The sequence below is a fragment of the Bacillus rossius genome, chromosome 3 (genome assembly GCF_032445375.1).
Source record: "Bacillus rossius redtenbacheri isolate Brsri chromosome 3, Brsri_v3, whole genome shotgun sequence".
NCBI classification, from domain to species: domain Eukaryota; kingdom Metazoa; phylum Arthropoda; class Insecta; order Phasmatodea; family Bacillidae; genus Bacillus; species Bacillus rossius.
In genome coordinates this window covers 46,525,136-46,550,909 of record NC_086332.1, presented here as the reverse complement: position 1 = coordinate 46,550,909, position 25,774 = coordinate 46,525,136, and the positions used below count along the sequence as shown (strand labels likewise).

General features: G+C 38.4%; 1 protein-coding gene across 1 annotated transcript in view; it reads left to right on the top strand.

Moving 5' to 3' along the window:
- The first annotated feature begins 1,661 nt into the window (after positions 1-1,661).
- Positions 1,662-25,774, top strand: part of LOC134530606 (uncharacterized) — a 37,449-nt gene continuing 13,336 nt past the window's right edge. Inside the window, exons 1-5 of the mRNA XM_063365592.1 lie at positions 1,662-1,935; positions 13,352-13,584; positions 15,149-15,259; positions 20,631-20,870; positions 22,907-25,394. Of these exons, the coding sequence (XP_063221662.1) occupies positions 13,501-13,584; positions 15,149-15,259; positions 20,631-20,870; positions 22,907-25,394 (2,923 nt within the window). The 5' untranslated portion in view covers positions 1,662-1,935; positions 13,352-13,500. The remainder of the gene's footprint in view (positions 1,936-13,351; positions 13,585-15,148; positions 15,260-20,630; positions 20,871-22,906; positions 25,395-25,774) is intronic.

The window sequence follows — 25,774 nt, the reverse complement described above, 5'->3', positions numbered from 1 at the left end:
ATTCGTTACTGAGTAACGGGTGCACCGTCTATATACGAGTAACGAAACGTTACACACGAATGCATTTCGTTACTCGCATCTTTCGTATGTTTTACGCATGCGCGCGCTTATTCGTTACAAAGAACGATGTTTGTTTATTAATAAAAGTATAATTTGGAAATTCGTCGTCCAAGTTTTTTACTGTTTATTAAAGGTATTGTGTGTGTAGACAAAGTTTTAGATTCGAACAGAAACAACGTAAGAAAGTATTTTTTACAAATTATAAATATGTATGTTTTTGTTTTTTACTATCGCGTATTTTCACGTTTTATGTTCTTATATTAAAAGATATATTATAATAAAGCCGCTCTAATGAGATTTAATTGTTTCTTGGTTAACAAAAGCTGTTAATTATCAAATATTTTTAATTGTTTACATTCGATTTATTTTTATTTACACGACGTCATACTGTACGCGTACGAAATACGACTCGATTCGTTGCTGTTACATAACATAGCATGTGCCATGTTATGCGGTATCAGAAGTAACGAGTAACGATACGAAAGTAACGAGTACTGATTGTTATAGTAACGAATACATACGGGTACACATTTTTTCGTTACTTTTACACCTCTAGTAACAACCCACCTCTACCTCTACCATTGAAATACAAATTTTCCTGGGAGAAGACCCCCGGACCCCCTGCTTCGATAGGGGGGAACAATGATTTGTTATAAAATGGTATATTGCCCCCCCCCCCCCCCTGGAAATTTAGTTGTTGCGCCCCTGACAGAGATATAACATATATCCTTCACATACCTATGTGTAATCATTACATTTAACTATACAATTTATCATAATCCGATCACTATGTGCATGTCATTTAACCTCGCCCTAGTTGTTCATAGGTGAGTTATTAAGTTCACTTAATAACTATTGCCAGCCCTCTGCCATCTTTGGGCAGGTGGTGACACTACCCCTTGTGGGCCATAGACCGAGTAGCGAGTCGTGGTGCACCCGTGGCTGAGGGTGTCACTTTGGCCCAGGCCAGAAAAAAATAACTAGCCTGGCACCCTCCTGGATAGATCCACCAATCCAGCATCAGTTACGCCACTTGATCCATCCCGAGTTTGACATGCTAATCAGGGTGATGGCAAAACATGTTCAAATTAAATTTAAAAAAAAAACCAACTCAACGCCCCCCCCCCCTTTTATTATCAACCTACACTCGCACAGACAGGATTTCTATATTCATCAATGATGACTACCCGATATGAGGTTAATGTCCCTTCCTATCCCCAACTGCTAAGATGAAACTGCTAACCCAGGGAATTCATCAGGCCAGGAGGATCATTTTTGTGGACCCTAGTTTTGTGTATAAAGTGGTTAAAAAGGAGGGGTGGATATCCAAAAAAATTCCGTCTGTCCTTATTATTCGACACGTGTGCGCACCGAAAGTGACATGGCCCATATCGCCTTGTTGTATTTTAGCCCGCTCTGAAAGAACGTACATTTATTTGTGTTTAATTTCTTTCAGACAGAATTAAATGAAATACATTTACGTGTGATTAAATTTAATTGCACTACAAATATTACTGAATAAAATAAAATTTGTACCACAACACTGTAGTAAACTATAGTACTACGATTGAAAAATCGGAACTTTGCCACAATCGAGTTGTGAAACGTTATGAAACATCGTAATCGTTGGCGAATGTTTACAAACTCCTGTACAAATAACTTGTTTACCTTCGGTTACGTATAATTTTACAGTCTGATTCGATCATTGAGCGATATGATTTGCAAAGCGATAAATTTAATCAGAATTACATTAATATCCTACGTTTTGTGACTTTTTTCCGAAAGCAAATTTAATTATTCAATGGCAGTTCAAGTCACATGTTTGATGTAGTCTCGTGATGTGTTTTGCTTGGAAGACCTGAATCATAGCGTGTAGTGAGTACATGTTAAGTAGTAGCAGACTAGTTAAACGTAAAATTAAGTTATTTGCAGCTAAGCAACTATTAATATGTGTTTGGTTTTCGTGAAAAAGCAGTTATAAAAAATTGTCATTACCTAGAGTAGCGACTTTCCACTAACCTAATAAACAATTCAAATGGTTTTGCATTAATTTGAATGTCACTAACCTAAATAACCATTTGAGCGGATTTTGAAGTATTTTTTAGTTTCCTTGACCTAACTGTAACATAACTAAACTTTTTAAAATGGTTTTACAGTATTTTAACAGTACTTAACCAATAAACGGTTTTTTTGCACTTAGTGCTTTGTTGCATATGTTTCACTTATTTATTTGTTATTCCAAAAGCCATTATTAATTAGTCATGCCAACGTATATAAACTGGCTTTAAATTTTGGTTCTTATACTAGACAGTTGTTAAAGTAATTTGTTAAATATTTAAGATTTAGGGAAACATGTCATTAGTAAAACAAGCTTTCGGTGTGTGCTGTCGGCTGGGGGAAAATTTGTTCCTCGTGAAAGTGCTGGTGGTGCTCGGCGGACTCGGTGAAAGACTGAGAAGCGGAGGTGGCGTGCCACGCAAACTTGTGATTGATACTCGGCCTAGAGAGAAGCTGCTATTATCTTTGAAAGATTTGTGCAATGAGAGTGCATGACTTGATGTAAGCTTTTGGACATACACCATTGCTTAGCAATGGCGTATGTCCAAAAGCTTACATCAAGTCAGAAGCTGCTAGTCAGGTGGGGAGGCGATGTTTTGCTGTGGTCTTATCACACTGGCCGTTGCTGTGTGTAAACCTTGGACTGTAATCCATGACTTCGAGACAGACTGTAAGTTAATTTGGTCCTGCCTGCCTTTTATGAGCCATCAGTAGGTAACTTTGCAGAACTTTTTGCCCCAACTACAAATTACAGTAACTAGTACTACGAATTTTCTGGCCTTGCAAACTTTGGTTTTGAACATATTTTTGTTGCCATATAATTTGTTGTTGGCGCCAAAAATAACTTTTGGTCATTTGCCAGGAACCCTTAAGCAACTGTACACAGTGTACACAGTAAATTTTATTGTGTCACAGCTGTGGTGAAGTAGTGTAAGCAAGGGCTGACTTACCTTGCACGGTCCTTCAAAGGTTGCAGGTTGTTAGCGAGAAATTTCTGGTGTTCAATTGTGTTTAGGCGTACCCACAGACTTTTGAGGTTATGCAAATGTTGCTGAGGAACTTTTACCTGCAGCAAGACCTTTTTGTATGAATGTGGTGCTGTGTAGAGAAGTTAAACTTTTTGTCCCATTTAACTTACCTGCCTGCTAGCAGTACCGCAGTTGGACGTGCTTTTTGTGTGAGTCACAGCTGGCTTGTGTTGAGAGACTACCACAAATTTTTAGCAAATTTTTGTGAGTTTTACTTTAAAGAGGAGCTGGGTTTAAATCCAGAGTGAACCAGGGGACCGGTAACAGCAGTGGGATGAGACTACACTTATCCCTCACTTAGCACTTCTTCAGATTGCGCGGATTCATTTAGCGCGATGTGAATTATACTGCCCCAGTCTTTAAAAGCACGTCTGTAAATTTCAGTTAGCACGAAATCTCGGCAGGCAAAAATAAAAAAAGTCAAGCACGACGTCTGTTTCAACTTCCGTGAACAACAGATGTGCCGTGGGATACAGTTAGCCAAACAAGGGGGGAAGAGATGCACGCGCAGGTCTGTCTACGCTATCGGCTGTTGTACAAACACCAGCTATGGCAAGTTAAATTGCGGCTATGGAGTGTAAAGGCCAAATGTTTTTACGTCCGCGCGTATGCCGCTGTGCCGTACCGTTGTCGCCTGGCCACAAACCGGGCCGTGTGAACTCAGTCTAGCCAGTGGCAGGGAATTCACTCAAACAAAAGCAGCGTTTGCCCATTCAGCTGCCGGTAACTGTTCGTGCTTGATCACTCATAATGCATCGTGTTCAAGTATTTGAGACAAAACTAGAAGTATTACGGCGCACAGATTGTCATGAAGGCCACTCTTATGTTGGTCGCACTTTAGTTTTAAGCAAGTCAACTGTGCGCACAATCGTATGAAATAAGGACTCTTACCAAAAGTTTATAAAAGTCTGATGCTGTTGGTTGTACTAGCGGGAATATATTTGACATTAGATACCGGAACAGAAATGAACAGATGATTCACATGGATAAGGTTGTTAAATGAATGTTGCAATGAAAAAAATAATCATTGGCCTGGCAGGATTGGTGCAAACCAGGTGGTGATACGCGAATAAGCACTTTAATTTTTGAAAAATTAAAAATGTAATTATCTGGACAGTAAAATCGGTTTCACTGTCAGTAAAGGATGGTCTGGAAAGGTACGCTACGTGAGTTGAAGGTCACGCCCGGGCGGGTAAGTCAGTCGTTTTGCCTAATTTTAGGCAAAATGCAGTTTAGGCAAAACACCGTTAGTCAAATCGCCGTTAGGCAAAACGCCGTTAGGCAAATTGCCTGTTACTCGACTGACGATAAAGTACATAACCACGTATCTCCTGTTACGCGGTGTCGTATTTGTCATACAAAGTGATATGGGAGGCATAGAAAGATAAATGGTGTGACATTTATAATTGAGTGTTATTCAACACATTTATATTACAATTTTGGAACACATAAAATATATTAACATTGCTATTTATGGAAACTAATGCTTCAGAATACGCGATTTCAAATAACACGAAAATTTTTAGGAACCAATTAGCCTAGTCGTGCTAAGTGAGGGATAGGTGTACCCTTTTTGGTTAAATAAATTATGTTGGCAGTATAGACTTGATAAAGATTTTTTTTTTAGAGGTTGAATAATTTTCTTCAGCAGTCTACAGCACACACCAATTTTAATAATATAATCTGTTTTTGCGCTGGTTAAAATTGCTAGGAAAGGATTTTTCTTGCTATTCACAAGTAACATTTTCAATGAATAAGAATTTTTAACATAATTTTGTATTTTTGAATATTTTTATATTAATTAATTTTCTGGTTAATTTTAGGTGTGAGACGTTACACCAAAGACTAAATGTGCTGGCACATTCTTCAAAAAATGAACTTGACTAAGCTTCTATATTTCAAAAGTTGTTGATCAACTTAATATTTTTGCTTTGGTTTTAGAAATTATCTAAGTAGATGGTTGTTTTCTTGCATGTTTCCTGCAATAAATTTGTTTTTAGTAGCAGTGTTTTATTTATATTGTTACGATTCACCGCGGGTTCGTAAAGGATAGCCCAATTAATAGATTTTATTTCACACACACAGTTTTATTTATTACCACTACTTGTCACTTACAAATAATCTTCTAAATTGGCAGATAATTAATTACACGTAAAAGAAAGGTCTATTCCCCAGTCACTCATTTCACACACCTCGCTGGGCCGCACATCCGGCGCAACTCTCGCCGCAGCACCCCTCGTGGGTCTCCGCCACGGGACTCCGTCGCCGCACTCCGCCGCCGTCACACCCTTCGCCGAGATCTCACACGACGACTCGCTCGCAACTTCACTGGGGACTCCGCCGCGCCCGCGACTCTATCGCCCGGAAACTCCCGACTCCACTGAACTCACTCACTCCCTGCCCTGGAACCTTCGTCCAAGGACTTCGCCACTCTGCCGCACCCGCGGCACTATCGCCCGGAAACTCCGCCGCGGGAGAACTCCCCACTCAGACTCTGACTGACTGACTCCAAGGTCGGACCAACCTCCTTATATAGCCCTTGGGTTCCCGTCCAGAACAATCGGGAATGTCTCCGAGATATCGCGCGACCTTCGCCATCGAAATGTCCAGAAACGCGTCGTGAGTCCTGTCGAAGGACTTGGTGGCTGCTCAAAGAACGCCGATAAACGCAACAAGCATCAGGTTCCCACAAAACGCGCCGATAAACATGTCTGAGTCCTTTTATTCCGCAGTGCGGCCTCTTTTAAGTAACTCGATCTGAGGCAGGTGCGCGCTGCGACGGTCAGGATGTCGCGAGATAGTATGACACGAGATACCAGGGAGAGGATGGGGGTGGAAGGGGGCGCAGACAGGCCGAACGAGCGCGGTGACGCCAAGCACTGCAGCCAAGCGCGATCGTAACATTGCCCCCTCCTTAAACCTGTTCGTCCCGAACAGGTAATGCATCTCCTCCTGGAGGTCCCCATGCTACTCGAAGTTTAGGCCTCCTGCCTTTCCTCCATCGCGGGCTGTACAGTCTCACCAGATAACCCTTTCTCGCAGTAGATGTAGCTTCTCTTGTCACCCGGCGACACTTCTGCGTCGCAGATGCCCCATGTCGTTCAGCCAGCTGCCCGAGACGGGCCGACCGTTGCCTTGGACGGACCCGATACTCTTGAGAGCATTGCTGGTTGCCTCCCAATGGTTCGCTTGTTTCTTCCCTTTTTCTCCCTGTTTGTTCTCTCGTAGCTACTCGTTCACAAAGCATTTCTTCCCAGCTCTTCTTCGTCTCTTCTTGGTTCCTCATTACCTCTTCGTTCTTATGAATATCACCTGGACTGCACTCAGTTACTCCTTGCACCATCTTCTTCACTCTTTGTGTTCTCATTTTCTCTTCTCGGTCTTTCTTCCCCTGTTCTTGGTCCTTCTTCACCTCTTCTTGGTCTGCCTGCATCTCTTCTTGGTTTTTCTTCGTTTCTTCTTTGTGCTTCTCTATCTCTCCTTGACTCATCTCTTCTAGGCTTTTCTTCAGCTCTCCTTGGCATTTTCCCCTCTCTCTTTGGTTTATCTTCATTTATTCTTGTTCAATATTCCTTAGTTTGTAACTCATCTTCACTACGTCTGTGCTTTTCTTCAGCTCTTCTTTCATATTTATGTCCTGGCTGTTCTCCTCTCCTTGGATAATGTCCTCTTCGCTGTGTTATTCGCTGTTCTCTTCGCTGTGCACTTCACTGTTCTCTTGACTGTTTTCCTCTTCGCTGGTTTTCTCTTCGCTGGTATTCTCTTCGCTGGTCTTCTCTTCGCTGTTCTTCGCTTTGCTGTTCTTGTCCTGGCTGTTCTCCTTTCCTTGGCTAATGTTCTCTTCGCTGTGTTCTTCGCTGTTCTCTTCACTGTTCTCTTCACTGTTCTCTTTACTGTTTTCCTCTTCGCTGTTTTCCTCTTCGCTGGTTTTCTCTTCGCTGGTCTTCTCTTCGCTGGTCTTCTCTTCACTGGTCTTCTCTTCGATAGTCTTCTCTTGGCTGGTCTTCTCTTTGCTGGTCTTCTCTTCGCTGGTCTTCTCTTCGCTGATCTCTTCGCTGTTATTCTCTTTGCTGTTATTCTCTTTGCTGTTATTCTCTTTGCTGTTATTCTCTTTGCTGTTATTCTCTTTGCTGTTATTCTCTTTGCTGTTATTCTCTTCGCTGGTCTTCTCTTCGCTGGTCTTCATTTCGCTGTTATTCTCTTCTTGGCTGGTCTTCTCCTGGCCGGTCTTTTGTTCGCTGTTATTCTTTTCGCTGTTTTTATCTTGGCTATTTTTCTCTTGGCTTTTCTTCTCTTCTAGGCTTATCTTCACTTCGGTCTTCATTTCATTCTTCATTTCTTCTTGGCCATTCTTAATTTCATCCTGATACTTCTTCATTTCTTCTAGGCTATTATTTGACCCGCTCTTCGTTTCTTCATGATGGTCCTTACTCTCATTATTTTCACTCTTCACTTCTTTCGCAGAGTTCTTCATACTGGATCTCCATGCCCTCATGTTATTCTCCATTTCTTCCAGGAGAACCCTTATCTTCCTGATATCTTCTACATTTAACTCTTCAGCAGCCATATCTCTCTAAAGAATTTACTGATTAAACAACCTAAATAATTTTTTTCTAATACTGTTCTTAATTTTCAATGACCTAGCCGAACCTTCTTATTAAACTAAAAATATCTCTATTACATTCAAAACTAACACTGACTACAGTATACTCAAACTAACTCTAGAAAATTTTAAATTCACTAAAGTTCTAAACATTAACTCTTATATTCTCATAAACTAAATTCTATCCTTAACTTTTATTCTAATACTGTAACTGAATCCTAAATCTATTAATTAGGGCTATCCCACTTCTGACACCAAAATGTTACGATTTTCTTGCGGGTTCGTAAAGTATAGCCCAATTAATAGATTTTATTTCACACACACAGTTTTATTTATTACCACTACTTGTCACTTACAAATAATCTTCTAAATTGGCAGATAATTAATTACACGTAAAAGAAAGGTCTATTCCCCAGTCACTCGTTTCACACACCTCGCTGGGCCGCACATCCGGCGCAACTCTCGCCTCAGCACCCCTCGTGGGTCTCCGCCGCGGGACTCCGTCGCCGCACTCCGCCGCCGTCACATCCTTCGCCGAGATCTCACACGACGACTCGCTCGCAACTTCACTGGGGACTCCGTTGCGCCCGCTACTCTATCGCCCGGAAACTCCCGACTCCACTGAACTCACTCACTCCCTGTCCTGGAACCTTCGTCCAAGGACTTCGCCACTCTGCCGCACCCGCGGCACTATCGCCCGGAAACTCCGCCACGGGAGAACTCCCCACTCAGACTCTGACTGACTGACTCCAAGGTCGGACCAACCTCCTTATATAGCCCTTGGGTTCCCGTCCAGAACAATCAGGAATGTCTCCGAGATATCTCGCGACCTTCGCCATCGAAATGTCCAGAAACGCGTCGTGAGTCTTGTCGAAGGACGCGGCGGCTGCTCAAAGAACGCCGATAAACGCAACAAGCATCAGGTTCCCACAAAACGCGCCGATAAACATGTCTGAGTCCTTTTATTCCGCAGTGCGGCCTCTTTTAAGTAACTCGATCTGAGGCAGGTGCGCGCTGCGACTGTCAGGATGTCGCGAGATAGTATGACACGAGATACCAGGGAGAGGATGGGGGTGGAAGGGGGCGCAGACAGGCCGAACGAGCGCGGTGACGCCAAGCACTGCAGCCAAGCGCGATCGTAACAATATTGTTACGGCCGTCGACTAACTCTTTTCTGTGTCGACCGTAAAGATGGAAATGAAGGGAATATGTACGTGAAATGATGATAATGAAATGAATCGTGAAAGATGATGGGGAAAGGGAATGGAAGTGAATCTACCGGGATCGTCTGTGTTCCTGATAATCGTGACGGCCCTGTCATGAGTATCAGGTTCTGGGGGGCGGTTCCACCACTCGTGTTTTTCCTTAATTATCCTTAAGGTAGGGTGACGAGTCCCTATTTGCAAAACATTTTAAATAAAGAGGTTAAGGGTGATCGTTTCCACAAGAACATGTTTATTTCCGCAGTTTCAACTAACCTTTTATTCAACACATATGTAATTCTCTACTTTCTGGGTCTTTATAATTACAATTTGTAACGATCTATTTATCACATATAAATTACACATAATTACTGAACCATAGTCGTGCCTATCAGGGATACTGTCGTTAATAAATAAACCGTGCTGTCTGCCATTTATTAGAGCTTATTCTTGACCTCATTTGTCTCTTACTGGTTGTGCAGTTACCAACTGTTGCTGACTAATCTCTCCCAAGTCACGTGACGGGTTTAAATTAATTTATTATTCATAATTTCTACCGAGTGATTGTTGAAATGCGTATTCTTAGTTTTTGAAATGAGAGAGAGAGATATTGAATATTACCAGCTGCATGGGCATAAGGCCGTTGTGCTGCTGTCTAGTGTTGAGCCATCGTCGCATCATGGCTGATCACTCACCAATCGTCGTCTCGGCGGCGGAGTAGCGTGGCTTCCAACTGACTCTGTGATTCTCACTTCTCGAATAAAATCTCCCCGTTTAAGAAGCCCGTTCTGTCCCTGTTTGCGTGTGTTGTTAAAACATAAACAGTTCCGCTTCGGCGCGCTTCTGATGTCGTTACACACTCCCCCTCCTTCCCTGTGCCTATGACCGAGTTTCGCTGCGCTGTGATCAAGGTCGCGCCCGCTGAGCGCGAGTGGCAACCCCCCGTTTGTTCCCGCGGCCGTGTTATGCTTGCGTTAGCAAACATTCCCCCCAACTCCCGCTTCACCTGTCATTCAATGTTTCCTGCTGCGTTTGTCATTTCCTCATCGTGTCCCGCTGTTCCTGATCGTCTGGCTAGCTATTAAAAAAAAAACAAAAAAAGCTTTCCCTGGTATCCAACAGTATTTTCGGCCGTTAATATATATATTCATGACTCCGGTCCTTTGGTGCTACCACTAATTTATTATTTCCTCTTTCTGAGATAAAGGTGATAGGGAGTTAGAATGAGTTTATAAAGACTTTCACATTTAGCAAAAGTTTTATTTTGTTTTGTTAATACCCAGGAGATACCTTAGGGCCACTCAGAAATAAAAGGAAAACACCCAAAAATGGATTTATTCAGTATGTACCTTATTTTATTTAAAATTATAATATTGAGGCACATTCAAATATTTTCTAGAACTTTACATGTAATTAATAATTTTAAGTTTGCCTGTACGGTATCATGGCCACGTTCATGCTTGTGTCTCGGTAAATGTTGAATACTATTATTCCAGTCACATGCAAAAAAAATGTATTTTCAGTTTAAAGGATGGTGTAAAATTGTTGTAAATATTACCTTTAATATAAATATAGTGACATATATTTGTTTTGTGCTTTAATATTGTAGCCGAGATTGTTTTCAAAAAGAGATATGACTGATCCTGTTGTCGCTGTCCTACTATTTACTTGATACTAGCTGCAACATGATCCTGTGGTTCTCTAAATACAGCATAGCTGAGACTGTTTTCAGCCCTAATTGTTTTCCACCCTAATAAGGAAAAATTAGGGTGCAAAACAGATTAGGCCTAGGGCTGAAAACAGTCTTGGCCCAGGCTGTAACATTCTTACATTAAACATCCCTGTCTTTTAGAAAACAGCCTCGTTAAGCTGTATTCTTAAGGATCTCTGGAAAACCACAGGATCATGTTGTAGCTAGTATGAAGTAAACAGTATGGCGGTGACAACATATTTAGTTGAAAACAACCTTGGCTATGCTATTAAAGCACAAAACAAATTTACGTCACTATATTTACATTGCAGGTAATATTTAATGTGGTTGGGGGATCCGCTTATGGATGATAATGCAATTAAATGGGTGCCACCTTATCTAAGGGTCAAGGATCCTGAGAGACTGTCCTCAGGACGTAACTTTGTCCGTGTGGAACCGTGACTCATATCCCCTCTATACCTTTGTCCTAGACCATTCTCAGCATCGGGCACGCTATAAGATGTTACTAATAAAGTGGGCTCTTATGAGCATCCCATATGCTGGTCTCAAAGTAAATGTTCATGTGGACGAATGCAGAAAGAAAGTACAAGATGTTCAGTACTGAGTTTTATTACGTGCCACTGTGCCAGCGGTGCCTTGTACACTTGATTAATAAAAGGTAAAACTTTTTAAACTGGTTTATGTGATATCCAGAGGGGCCTCGTGGTTGTATGAAGTCTTAGCATTGACAATCTAACTCTGACTAGCAGATTACTATTTGAATAAAATAAACAGATGAAACCCCGAGGTAAGCTGCAAAGATATATGAAAAGAATTTAATATAATTCAAAAAGTTGGATGACAATCGGTTGTGACACAAAGATGAAGTCCTCGAAGTGCTGAAGATGTCCTACCTCTAGTGTTGGTGCGGAGCGACTGGGGCAAAAGATGGTCGCTAGGACTGCTGGACAGAGCGTCTGCCACCAAGCTGGATTGACCGTTAGGCCATTCAAATTCGTGCTGTTAACATGTTATGATAACAACATAGTTGCCCTTCGAAAATTATGACTTGCTTTTTGTATGTATTGCAAAAATGTATGTTAAAATTATAAATTAAAATTAGTGGGAAAAAATAAATTAGCTGAGATTAGTAATTTTTTTTTTTTTACCTTTTGTTAAAATATTTTCAAAATATTATACTGTAAGTGAAAATAACTTAAAGGAATCACTCAAGTGATATTATTTTTCATATCCATTTTAACTGAAAGTATGTAGCTATGGTGAATTGTGTATGGCGATACTTAGTTTTAGCAAATGTCTTATGCTTGTTCATCAGTAATTTTGTGTAAGGGGCATCCTAATATACTGACGTCAGCCGGGGCTTCGCCCCACGAGCCTGATCATCCTCCATTCCCTTTCCCACCACCTTTCCTACCCGGCATTTGTGTCGTGACGTACGTAGCCGTGTGCGATTCAAACTGCGCGCCACGAACTACAGCAAGAGGGCGCTTAGATGCAGTGCGCCGCACCCCTAATATTTATTAATTAATATTGTAATCCTTTTTTCTTTCCGCCCCAAACAGTGTAACAATGGCTATGCATGTATGTGTTTTTAATTAACAACTTCATGGTCTTTTAATACTTAATAAGTCCAAGCACGAACAAGGACTCTCCCTAGCGGGAGACGGAGGAACTAGCATGAAACTCATTTTAACCCTGTTTTATGTTTATAAGTAATTATTACAGACGGTCTGGACATGGAAGTAATTTAATAATTATTGTAAAATTAGTTATGTATTTTCTAAGAGTAACCCGGGGCACGCTACAGCAAAGTGTAACAGTAATTGTGTTCAGCGCGAAGGGGCGCCATGTTGCCACCCGCAAGCCATGAGCTCATCCCAGTCTCCTTCTACAGCCGGCCGAGAGCAGACGTCTCTGCAGACACCCCGAGGACATCACCGTTGGTTCACCGAGTAGTAATTCTGTAACTTAATTTATTCAAATCGCTTTCTTTTTATCCTCGGGGCCTCTCTCGGTCGGAGAGACTGCTTAAGTAATAATTATTCACTCTTCGGAGTTTTTATCTCACCGGTGTATTAAGTAACGGCTTGAGGCGGCCACGTGCGTGGTTCGCCTCCTCACCTAAGTTGATTCGTGCCTCGGGCGTTTTACAGTTTTATCAGTGGAGGATCGTGTAAGGACGTGTACCGTGAGTAGAATAAAAGCCAATTAACTGTGTTACGTGTTTTGTGTTCGGGGGGCCACGTGGGTCCCTAACCTGGTCAGCGGCGTGTGGGACGCCCTGAGAGCCCACTGCGGGAATTAGAAGCGTGCCCGACGCTGAGAGTGGGCTTAGGTAGGGACAGGAGCTGCGTATAACATCTGGAGGGCTAATATCTCGCCGCACACGGGCCACGTAACGCCCTGAGTAGAGTCTTTCAGCCGGGTCCACGTGCCCACTCACGTGGTGGCGCCCATTAATTTCCACCGATATTTTCACCTCAACACCGGTACGCCCTCAATACAATGAACACAACATGATAACAGTCAGCACTAACAAGCACAGCACTTTCATTCAACTCCTTCCCTCTCTTAATAACCACACACTTTATTTTGCCTATATCTTGTTGATAATTTAGGTAGGCATATTATAAAAATTTTGTTTTGTTTTAAGACACTTTAATAAAATGCATGTAATTTTTTTTTCCAGAGCTGTTCATGATGAAGATAAGAATCGTCCAATATTTGTGATTTTTGGAAGATTAAATTATTATTAAAGGTTTTGGAGACTACTTTTGTACTACTTTTTATCATCATATGACTGTGATTGTAGCTTAGAGTTTTAATGTAGTGCCTAAAATGGCTAAATCACCATTTGTTTTGGTAATTACTGAAGATCTCACAGCAGTGTCTGCTCCACTGAAGTCAACACAGAGGATTAAGGTACACAAATGGTTTAGTCTACTTAGATTCTAAGTAGTTTTTGCCTTTGTGCCAAACTGTTGACTGAAAAGCCATTTTATTAGTCAGTGGCATAACTTATTTTGAAATGATTGCTTACATAAACAATTAATAAAAACAATGTCTTGTGACTTTCCTCTGGGAAAAAAATGTTAAAACAGTATATTTAAAATTGTACAAACTTAAACATTTTTCCCATAAAATTTATGTGCATGACTTTTAGCCACTTTACACTTTTTCAGGCTTTATAGCATTGAGATGTGTCAGTATTACAAAAAAATCATTGTTATTCACAGATTATTTTTTAGTACTTAAATAACTTAGGAAATGTTGTACTTATAGCCCTCAAACAAGTGCACTTTTCCCCTTTTCTGTATTTGACAGCTGAATATTCTTCCGTCATTTCTGAGGAAAATATAGTTAATTATTAGTTAGTCTAAAATTTTAATAAAAAAAATTCCTTAATATTTTAAAAATATAATTGATGTGGAATTACAGTTGTTTGCTTTAAGTGAATCTGTGAAAAAATTGCACTCACTATGGGTTAGAATGTCAATCACCTCTGGCTAGCTCAAAATTAGGTGATGAGTGGAACATACAGGTTATTAGCAGGTCACAAAGAAATTAATACGCAATATTTTATGTAATTATTATTTTTTAATTACAATCAAAATATATTCAGAACAGAACAAAAAAAATTAAACTGTATATTCAGAAAGGAGAAAAATGTGGAGCCATTGCCCAGCCACGGCATGTTCAGCCCGGCGCTTGAACAACAATCGCCTGGCCCGGTGTTCATATAATGACTACTTTACAGTCTTCCTTTCCTTTGTGCGGGCAGTGTCCTGAGCTCGCTGACGTAATTTTCAGCCAATCACGGCGCATGGCAACAGAACTTCTACGAAATGCTTACTTCTGTTCCCACGACACAGCAATTTTATCTCTTTCTCACACTCCCGTGACTGTGACTTACACAAAATAACCAAGGAGAATCATGTTGCATGCCTTCCCACACAAAGAAGCCAGGAAAAAAAAACTTATGAATTAAAAAAAAAAAACATCTAACCTGAAATTTGACAAAAAAATTATAACAAATTATTATTACTGGATTGTATGAGGAAGGCTGTAATCTGGGTTGTTACAAGACTTATTCTCACAATATTTGATGAATTTAAATTTTGGACATTATTTCTATTGTGTCACATATGCAACCAGTAGTTACTCATTACTTATTAATACTTTACAAAAATATTAGATAATTAGCATAATTAAAATCTCATTTAAATTATCAACATATTTCTGACACACTGCAGGTAGCAGATGGCATGTAGTGAAATAACTTGATGTTTATCATAAAATATAATATATATAAACATTTAGGACTATATTGAAAATTGCTTCAAAACAGAATCTTGAGTAGCCATTGTATTGAGGTGTAAACTAGACTCAGTACTTATAGTCTTATGCTTGATTTATAATCAGGTTAAGCTTTAGCAATTATTTGAAATTCATAATGTGCTAAACAAAAATTTGGATTTTTTTTCAGTACACTTGTTTCGACGTATCTGAAAACTTTATAGTTCTTGGAGCGTCTAGTGGTGGACTATATGTGTTCCAGAGGAATCCATGTGCCTTTTTACAGCTGCTACCAAACAAAGTAAGTGCTCACTTTTCTTCTTCGAATTACTTCTTATGCATGTACTATTTATTACAACTGTGGTACTATTCTAGATTGCGATACCTAAACACTACTGATGGCTTCACCAATACGGTGTTGCTTACGTAATTACCACCCCTACTTTCTTATGGGACAAGCACATGAATATGGGGATTTTGGATGGGGAATAATAAACACACTATTTTTCACGCATTTCATTTTTTAATATTATAAATTTCTGGTATTGTAAACTAGAATATAATCCCTCTGGTCTGTTATATTTTGCGCTTCAGATTTTTCATTATCAATAAAATTATGTCTGTAGATGTTACAACTTATGGCGGTATCACTTAAAAAAAAATCAAACACTGGTATCTCAAACTATGGTTGACCGGGGGAGACTGTATTCTAGTTCACGATACCAATATCGCTTTCAGTAGGCTAAATTAAATACCGATATTGCAAAATAGAATATACTAAGTGGTACTGTACTCTACTTCACGATACTGAGAAAAATAAAACCAAGATATTTCACTTTTTTACCGGTATTGTGAAAAAGGGTATACTGGTTGGGACTGTATACTATTTCGCGATAAAAATAAAAATTATATCTAGAATTTTTATTAAAATAATTATTTAAATATCAGTAGACTAGACCGGGTGGGCCTATTTTCTATTTCACGATACCATACATTTCGATCACAAAAATTCTTATTTTATATAAATGAAATGGAGCTATTGCTAAACAAACTAGACCTTTTTGAATTTTAGTCCCATTTACAATACCTTCCACATATAATTTATTAATTTACTAAAATTAAATATCCAAAAGTTTTTTTACTAGCCAAACCTACCCTCATACCAAACCTTTCGCTTTGTTATCGTCATTTCAACAATTACACAACCAACCTACAGGAAAATGAGCGATTTTTACATTACCTAATACCTTTATGATTCACCTAAACATAGGAACTATTTTACCTAACATCACAAATGTAACACAACACACCTTTAACCTAACACATCAAACAAAATTCATATAAAACTACAAATCACAAACATTTAAAAGCCATGAAAAACACCTTTCTTAGCATTATGGCAGTAATCATTTTCTGTCAATATTTTTCTTGTAGATACAAAATTTAAACCAGAAACAATTTGCCATTCCTCCTTAAAGTTATTCTATTTTGTGAAACATGAACCGCCACTTCCCTGGTCACGACTAAAATCACAACCGTACATTCTCTCTCTGCACTGCACCGTTTTATTGATACACTATAAATAAACACGACCTTCCTCTTCTCTCATCACTAATACACTCATTACCCCATATATCCAACAAATTCCTTATTACTGAATGCTTATTGCATACTTATTTATTAAATTTATAATGCTATTTATTTCAACTTATTAATTCACTCTTTCTCGTATAAACAACCGCTAATATCATTCAATCATCTTTTTTTCTACTAAGGTGCTATTTCGTCTTTCGCCGTTGCAAATACTACGTACAATATTTTCCTTCGTTCCACCATTCAATTTATTATCATAGGCCAATTTTCAAGACATCATTCTTTTCCCCTACCTTTTTTTACACCTTTGCAAGAACATAGCTTGTTTTTGTTGTAATTTCATTGTTATGAATTTGATTATTGTGATTTTTAGCCACTGTAATCAGATTATCATTTAAATTATGTTAAGTTAATGCATTTCCAACATGTCCGATACATATATATTTTTTTAATTTCAGTAAAAAAAAAAAATTAATGAAATTTATTTAAGCTTGAACTCACTAGCATTGTTTTAATAAAATACTGACTTATTAAAATCACACAACGAAAGGAAACATAATGTAATAATTGGACTTGTGTTTGGGAGTATCCAGGTTCTAATATAGGTTAGACCTTCACTATTTTGATTTTCATTGGTTTCTCAAAATTATTCTATGTATTGGCTAGGATGTTTCCCAACATGTCATATTATATTCCATCCCTATTTTTTCATGTTGATTTTGTTGTTTGTGCCTGTCTGTAATGACTTCGCCTTCAACAAAACAGAAAATTAATAAAATACATTTATTTAACAGCATTTAAATAACTTGATAATTCAGGAAATTGAGTTCAACAATTAAAATTTAATTCTGTAATTTCCAGTTTAAGTCACAAGAATTTTAAGCCAGTTTGATAACCTTAATGTCTTATTATATGACAGTACTTATGTCTCAGTTGCATGGAGTTTGCATGCCCAGTGGTACTTACCCTGCTGTTGCATGGAGGAGGATAAAATACCTATATTTAGAATGAATGAATTAGCTTAGTTTTTTTTTATTCTCTTATCCAAAAATACACCCCCAACATGTAAGTGCTCGATGTCTGACATGCTTTACTTTACTATATGATCTGTTCATCTATGTTGCAGAATTTAAAAGAAAGACTATTTTCTCCCTTGACCTTTTAGGGCACAGTGAGCAAATAAAAGTTAACTGTTTCCCTCTCTGTCTTTTTTTTCCTGCTCATCATAGCTCTCAAGTCCAGGATTATTTTCTGAGAGAAAAAAATGAAATCTGTTTTTTTAGTGAATTTCTCTACATTCACAAAGTATTCCCTTAAAAATCACCAAATTTTTTTTGAATTGCACATACGTATGTAACGTAAGGGTGTGATCCGGCCATGCGGAATTAGTGCTCTTGCTTGCTGGTAATTGACTGTCAGTATAGTTTAAATGGAAAAACCAAGTGTAAAAATGTGAATTGTAACCTGCTGTAAAACAGGCAAAACAGTACTGAAATGAAAACAGACAGTAACGATAAACTCTGAGCGAACTAAAAACACCAGCAGCGCAGTAATGTGATATGGCGGCTATTTCAGCACCTGGAATCCACTTTAAAAAATCTCAATGTGAATGGCTTGATTGTTGCGTGATTACAGAATGTGCCGAGCCATAGAATGTCAGATAAAGAGTGTATGTCTCGTTCCAGGTCATTATTTCATTTTGACGTGACGTCTAATAAATCGATGAACGCCGGCTGCACGCACAAAAAAGTGTCCCGTTATGCACATTGTTCCGTTATGCTGTGTCCCGTTTCACTCATTGTTCTGTTACGCTGTGTCCCATTACGCTCATTGTTCTGTTACGCTCATTGTTCCGTTACACTTGTTCTGTTACGCTGTCTGTGAGTGCAGTAATAATAGGTTATGTTACAATTGACTAAAAAATATGGTGATTCATATAATTGATGATAGATATTTGATTACAGTTTATTTATATGAAAACTTGTTCATAATTATATTTAAACTTTATAGCTAAACATCAATTTTTTAAATTAATTACAAGTCATCTATACGTGAACTGTTTCGTCAACTATTTATAAAGTGAAGTGAAAAGTTGATGTGGTTTTCATTGCTTATTACAACAACAATTTCGGCAATAAAAGTTAATTATTCTTGCATTTTAAAAATCTGATTACTAGTATAATTTCAAGTATTTATTATTGACGTGACGTCTAATAAATCGATGAACGCCGGCTGCACGCACAAAAAAGTGTCCCACTACGGATGTCCCACTACGGATGTGTCCTGTTTGCTCATTGTACGCATGCGTGGCATCTCTCTTCATGCCCATTGTACGCATGCGTGGCATCTCTCTTCCACTTGATTGGAACAACCATCGATTTTACTTTTCAATCATATTTTCGTCGTTTGAATTATTAATATTATGTAATTTAACGATCGTCCACCGATTTTCAGCACAATTGGTACGGTTATTTAAAAGTAATGTTGAATATTCACATACGTTTTGAACCAACAATGGTGTTTTACAGTTACACATAATAATTCAAATTACACCAGGGATCTTTTGCACAATGTTTTAAAAAAATATTGTAACACATTATAAATAAGTTTGGTGTAATTGGGATGCGTATTTGTTATAAAATCGTGTTATAAAAACGAAATAATATTATTCCCCTACCATGAACAAAATTTATATACATATGTATATAACATCTGAAACTAATATTCTTCAAGTATGGCCTCGTGGTCTTGCGGTCAGCGTCGCTATCTTCCAATTGAAAGATTGTTGGTTCGAATCCTGGCAGCTGTGAAACTTTTTTTTTGTACTTGTAAAAATAAATACGGCGCACACAACATTTCAAAAGTAATAAATATATTTGAATTAATGAATGCTAATAAAAGTAAATTTATTAATTAAATTATACATTTCATTTCACTCCTTTGTATCCATACAAAATACTGATAATTCAATAAAAATGATTCAATTTTATTCATAAAAGTATGCAGAGGTACATTTTATCATACAAAAGATAGAAAAATTAAAAAAAAATTTCTTCCTCAAAGAATATAATATTTTTAATGCCTATCTTGTTTTGGTTGCATAAACCTATTATGGCTCAGTCTCAGGCCGAATATGATATTTCCTTTTCTTCTGGATCAATCATTTCATCAATGTTTTGTTATGACGTTGTCACGTTAAACTATCGTCCGTAAACCGACTTTACAGACAACCAATTTTTTTTTATTATTAAAATAAAAATGATTCAATTTTATTCATAAAAGTATGCAATCATTTCATCTATGTTTTGTTATGACGTCACGTTAAACTATCGTCCGTAAACCGACTTTACAGATAACCAATATTTTTATGTTTAACACTGTTAAACTTGTCGACTTTTTGAGTGGCCAGACTCAACAAAATTGAAAAAAAATATTCAGTGCATACTTTTTGCATAATTAGCTGGCAAAGTGGAATTTTTAACATTTTTGTGCAGTATTAATAAGGGGAACCAAATGGAATAAATAACTGAAAATTTTCGGATTTAAAGACAAATATTGTGGCTACTGTGTGGTATGGTTTAAAATTCTTTCAGAGAAAAATTTACTAAATTTTATTTTGTCTTTTTAAATCATAAATATTCTGTTTTTTTTTTTAAAAGGCCAGGTAAAATTATTTTTTTCTGAAAGAAATTAAACCATATCATCGAACAGCCAGTAAAATTGTCTTTAAACCTAAAAAAGTTACAGTTTTATATTCTATTTAACTCTCATTATCCATACTGCACAAAACATTAAGAATGCAACTTTTACAGCTAATTATGCAAAAAGTATGCTATCTATATATATACATGTATACACACACATATGTATATCATTTTGTGAAAGTTCAGCCACTCAAAAAGTCGGCAAGTTTAACCCGTGAGAAGTAAATATGAAATAATGACCTGGAACGGGACGTTCACCCTTGAAGACCTTTAACTGAAGTCCTAATTTTTGTTGGCGAGCTCGCTCTGGGTAGATTTCACAAGCTGTGTGTACTGTATCATGTTGAAACGTTCCGAGTCGTGGTGGTTTCCCAGGATGGAGCCATCACGCATGTGGCCGTGTCCCCCAACGAGAGGTTCTTTGCGTTTGCGAGCGTGAAGGGAGTGGTGTGCGTGCTGGAGCTGAACGACGGGCCGGGTGCGCGACGGCTGCTGGTGTCGACGGAGCACCTGGATCGCGAGGTGTCCGTCCTGCTGTGGAACACCCGCAGCGACGAGCTGTTCGCAGGGGACGACGAGGGCCGAGTGTCCGTCGTCACCGTCTCCCTGTTCTCGGTGAGTGTTCGCTGGCTACTGAAGTGGTGTTCGTAACTCACTAAAAGTGACAAAAAAAATTCATCCATAGTACCTACTACAAATTTTTATATCACTACACTTTTCAGTTTGCGAAAATTAAATAATCAGGCTGGTAAAAATATTAGCCTAATTAGTGAAGAGAAGGGTTTTTTAAATCTGACGTTTTCAGGACTGCAGCTATGATGGATTAGCAATTTTGCCGGATCATCGGCTGTAAATAAATTTTCCGTGGGAATAGCATAGAGAAATTAATTTACAGTTAATGGTATGTAAATCAAGTTGTAAAAATCTGCTCCGATAAAAAAAATACAAATGTTGTATTGGTCTTCTTCTTATTGCGGAAATGTACCTGAAACATAGCATGCCATTTGAAGACCTGTCAAAATACTTGAAAAATTTACTTCATTATTTTGCTTGTAGTTTTATCTTTGGTTTTTAGTCTACCCATTAATTGAATTAATTTTTTAAAATTTAATTTAATGGATAGCCAATTTGTATTGTTTGTTTTTTTAGTAGTAGTTTTATTGAAGAGTATTTCTGTGTAAAAAATGTTTGTTTATTGTATGTCCTATTTACCAGGAAATTATGTTGTATTATTGGTTAGTTAAATAGCTCAGCATTGAAATTCTTTTGACGTTAATTATTTTATTCCCTTTGAAACTTGAGCAGTAGCTTGAGGATTAAAAGAGTACTAAAAAAGGGTGGCATTATAAATTTGGTAACGAGAATCTGCAACAACTTTCAATGCCTTACGGCAATACAGTATTAAAATGAAGTATGACAGTTGCCAAATGAAGAACTTATTCAGCATACAAGGCAGAAAACTTTGTAGTCAAATGAAGCAAAAAATTGAAGAAAAAATACAGTTAAAGGTGTGTTTTTGTGCAGCATACGAGGCAGAAAATTTTGTGGTCAAATGAAGCAATAAATTGAAGAAAAAATACAGTTGGTGTGTTTTGTGTAAAAGATACTGAATTTTTTAAAACTAAAATTGATTTCATATTTAACACAAGTAAGGTATTTGGCTTAGTGGGGAATTTTTTAGTATTGTTCATGACCATTCTGCAAGACAAATATGTTGCATTTGTATCATAGTTTTGGAAAAAAATAATATTTTGAAATAAAAATATAAACTTTGACAAAAACTGAGCTTCCATTTCAGTTTTTGATTCTTATGTTAAGTCTCCTTCATACCTTGCACACAAGGTGTGGAGGGCTTCAGAAAAAAACCACACAATTTGAAAACTGCTCAATATATCAGTGTAGTGTCTGTTTACGAAAAGCATTTAAGAATACACTGAGGGTGAATGAGTAGTTCTTTTTCCGGAATGGCTAAATGTTGTGTTTTCAGAATAATATTTAGGCATGAAAAACCTTGTACAAATTCTGCTATGTATGAACCTGCTATAAATTGTTATGGTTCTCCTTAAATCTCATAGTTGCCCCATGCACAATAAGAATACTTGCAGTCCACAGTCTTGTGCTTAAAAGTGATACTGCAATTAGAATCATCAGCAAGCATCTCACTTATCATCTGGCCTCACCAATGCACAACACCCATGACTAACAAGGCCTCTTAATAGTACATGGCTATTCTGCTGTGGAATTTTCTTCTTCCTTTCTCTCTCATTGTTTTTCTACTGTGAGATACAACCATAAAAAAAAAAAATTAAGTTGACAAATGGGTTTTTAAAATCTTCATAACCGTGCTTGTATCACTTAGCTGCCATGGAGTGAGGCAAAATATTGGTAGCACACTTAACTCACATTCCAGAGGACCTGGGTTCAAGTTCTGGTCTGGCCATTAAGGTTATGTTTTGACTTTGTTTCCTGCATTTAAAAATTGCTGGGATGGATTCTTGCTGAATGCCATTTCCAGTGTAACTTCAACCTTCTTCTTGATTGTTGTTGTTGATAAAATAATGACTAGTAAACCAACTTGGCTGCTAGTGCAGACTTGTGCAGAGATGGTGGATATAAATTTTTTGTAAACTGGTATTTTTATTTGATTGCAGGCAAAGCCGATGTTCCCCGTGCCGCCCTTCCAGCTTATGCAACTGGACTCGAGGGTCGTGCAGATGGACTGGTTCGCTGAGCTGCTGCTCGTGTCCACGCTGACACGCAGCTACCTCTGCGACACGGTCAAGGAGCAGTACCGGCAGATTGGCCACAAGCCGCGCGAGGGGGAGTTCGGCGCCTGCTTCCACGCCCCGGTCGGCGGCGTGGAGCCACGCGGGTCAGGGCCGCGCATCGGTGCCGCGGACAGGAGTGGCTACACCTCCGTGGGGGTCGCCGAGGAGCCGCCCGGCTCCGAGGGCCTGCAGGATGTGCGGCTGTACTGTGCGCGACCCGGGTCGCGTCTCTGGGAGGTGAACGTCCACGGCACCGTCCTCAGAACCCACCAGTTCAAAGATGCGCTGGCGATCCCCCCCGCGCCTGTTGTGAATCTTGTCGGGTCGGATGGCCCAGGCAGTCATACCTCTGCTTCTCCTGATGAATCTCGGTCTTGCTCATGGAACCCACAGTCTTTCAACTTTCCTAGACTTCACAATGTATACAAGAACTATTTGATGACCTTCCGACAAAGTGGTGTATATATTTTCGATCCGGAAGTTGCTAGTGTTGTGCTTTGGAGTGATGCAGTTGAAGATATTGTCGATGCTAAAGTGGTTAAAGAGACAGTGTATCTTTATACTTCTTCTGGAGATGTTCGTGCCTTAACATTGTTTTCCATTGAAGACTTTGTGGTGAAGCTATATTTTTGGAAGAAATATTCACTTTGTGCTGATCTATGTTTAGCGCATATGGATCACCTTTTATCTCATGTAACAGTGTTACCCAAGTTATGTATATTGTCAGATTTGGCTAGGAAAGTTGAAGATTTGGATTTGGTTGAGAAAATATCACCTTTGTTGGAGGCAGTTTCAAAGCTTTATAATGACAAAAGAAACTGTGTTAAATTAGAATCTGGCATTGTAATCATTGGAAATCAGTATTATCTAGCTAAAGAAGATGAGAATCAGTTGCGTCAAAGGTTGGCTACCTTAGTAAAAGAAAATACATCAAAGGAAAAATCTCGTTCGCTAAACACTTCTCCAAAAATGCTACGTCGTGGTTCTGCTGTCACTGAATTAGCAAAGCTTAATAAAAATGGTAGCACATCATCTTTACCAGAACTTTTACAAAACTCAAATAGTGGATCCACAAGAACATTGAGTGATGATGAGCACAATGCTTTCAACTCACCAGAGGCTCGTAAAGTGCTGAAAGATATAGGACAATCCATGTCAGGGAAACTTGTCAACAGTAAAAAAACTCTAATAGAAAAATGGCAAATACTGGAGAACAAAATGAAGGGGTTAGGCAGCAACCCTAATGTAAAACTCATTGGAATCAAACCTCAAAACCATCCAGAATATGATGCAGATCAATTGGATCCTCAGGATGAAAATACGGAAGATATTGTGTACCAAAAGTGTGTTCATCGGTTTCCTGTGCTTGATTTAGATCCTTTAATTAAGACGTGCCAGGAGATTCAAAATAGCGACATGAAAAAAAGCACAGAAAAAGGTACCAAATTCTTTTATTGTGTAAAATCATTGTCTAATGAGTTTAAAGAAAAATCAAGACCTTGTGAGAATGATTTCATATCGTCAATGTCACCTGAAATCGGGAAATGCAGCCACTCAAAATTAATAAACAACACCACATTAAAAAATTTCCCATTCTATCATTATTTTCATGGGGACTCACTTCAACTTGTTTGCAGTACACTGCACAAGTTATTTCAATTTCAGTTTGTAATTGATTTTGTGCAGACTCTAGAATGTGAAGAGTTATTACCTGTGCCAGACCAGTTGTTGAGAATACACAAGTTGACGGAGCTAGAATTAGATGCCAAAATGTGCCAATTTTTACATAGTTATTCAGACATCATAGACTCGAACATTATGGTTCAAAATATTAAGAGACTGAATTTGCCTTGTTATTACAAGTCTTTGGTTGCTCTTTTAGATATTTATCAGAGAGGAAAACAATTGCAAGTTGAAGAAGTGGAGGATGAAAAAGGTTTGATGATGCAGTTGAGTGTAATCCTGATGATGCTCCGAATGGACCAGATTGAAACTTGTTCAAAGATGGGCGAAGCTTTGGATCTCAAAGATGTGTTCTACTTGATCTTGAGAGTACAAGAAATGTCAGTAGAAAGTGGGGTGGACGCAAGCAAGGCGAAGAGGGACAGCCACAGAATGTTTCTGTCATTTTTGGACAAGTCTGTTGTATGCGATGAAGCGGTGTTGTCGGCCTTGAATGACTCGGAGCTGAGTGCCTTCTTGATTGCTGCATATGAGGATCTGAACAGTAATGTGGCATACAGCTGCCAGTGTGGTTATCCAGCCCCACAACCACCTGAACCACAGTTCCTTAGCATTGGCCGCTTAATACTTGGCCACTTGCTGACTGTTGGTAGCTCCTGCATCAAAAAATTTCTTCACAGAATTCCAGGTTTGATTTATTTCTCATCCTATTCATCCAAAGTTAAATAATTTAATAGTAAAATTGTAACATTGTAACAATTGTAAAAATTCAATCACATGTAGTGACTTATGTAGTGACTTATATGTACATAAAAAGCATAACAGCATTAATGATATAATGTAAAAGTACATTGAAACCCTTTATTCATTTTTTTTTGCCCCTTCAAATGACCAGAAAAAAATGTGTTTAGAAAATTAAGTGTACAAAGAGGTCAGTTTATTTTAGTTCCTATTAGAATGTTATATTGTACTATATAAATGTGTAAAATTGTGAAATGGGAAAGAGGGGTATGGAAATATGTGTTGGTTATGTAGGCATGCACAAACATTAGAAAATTAGATTGTGAT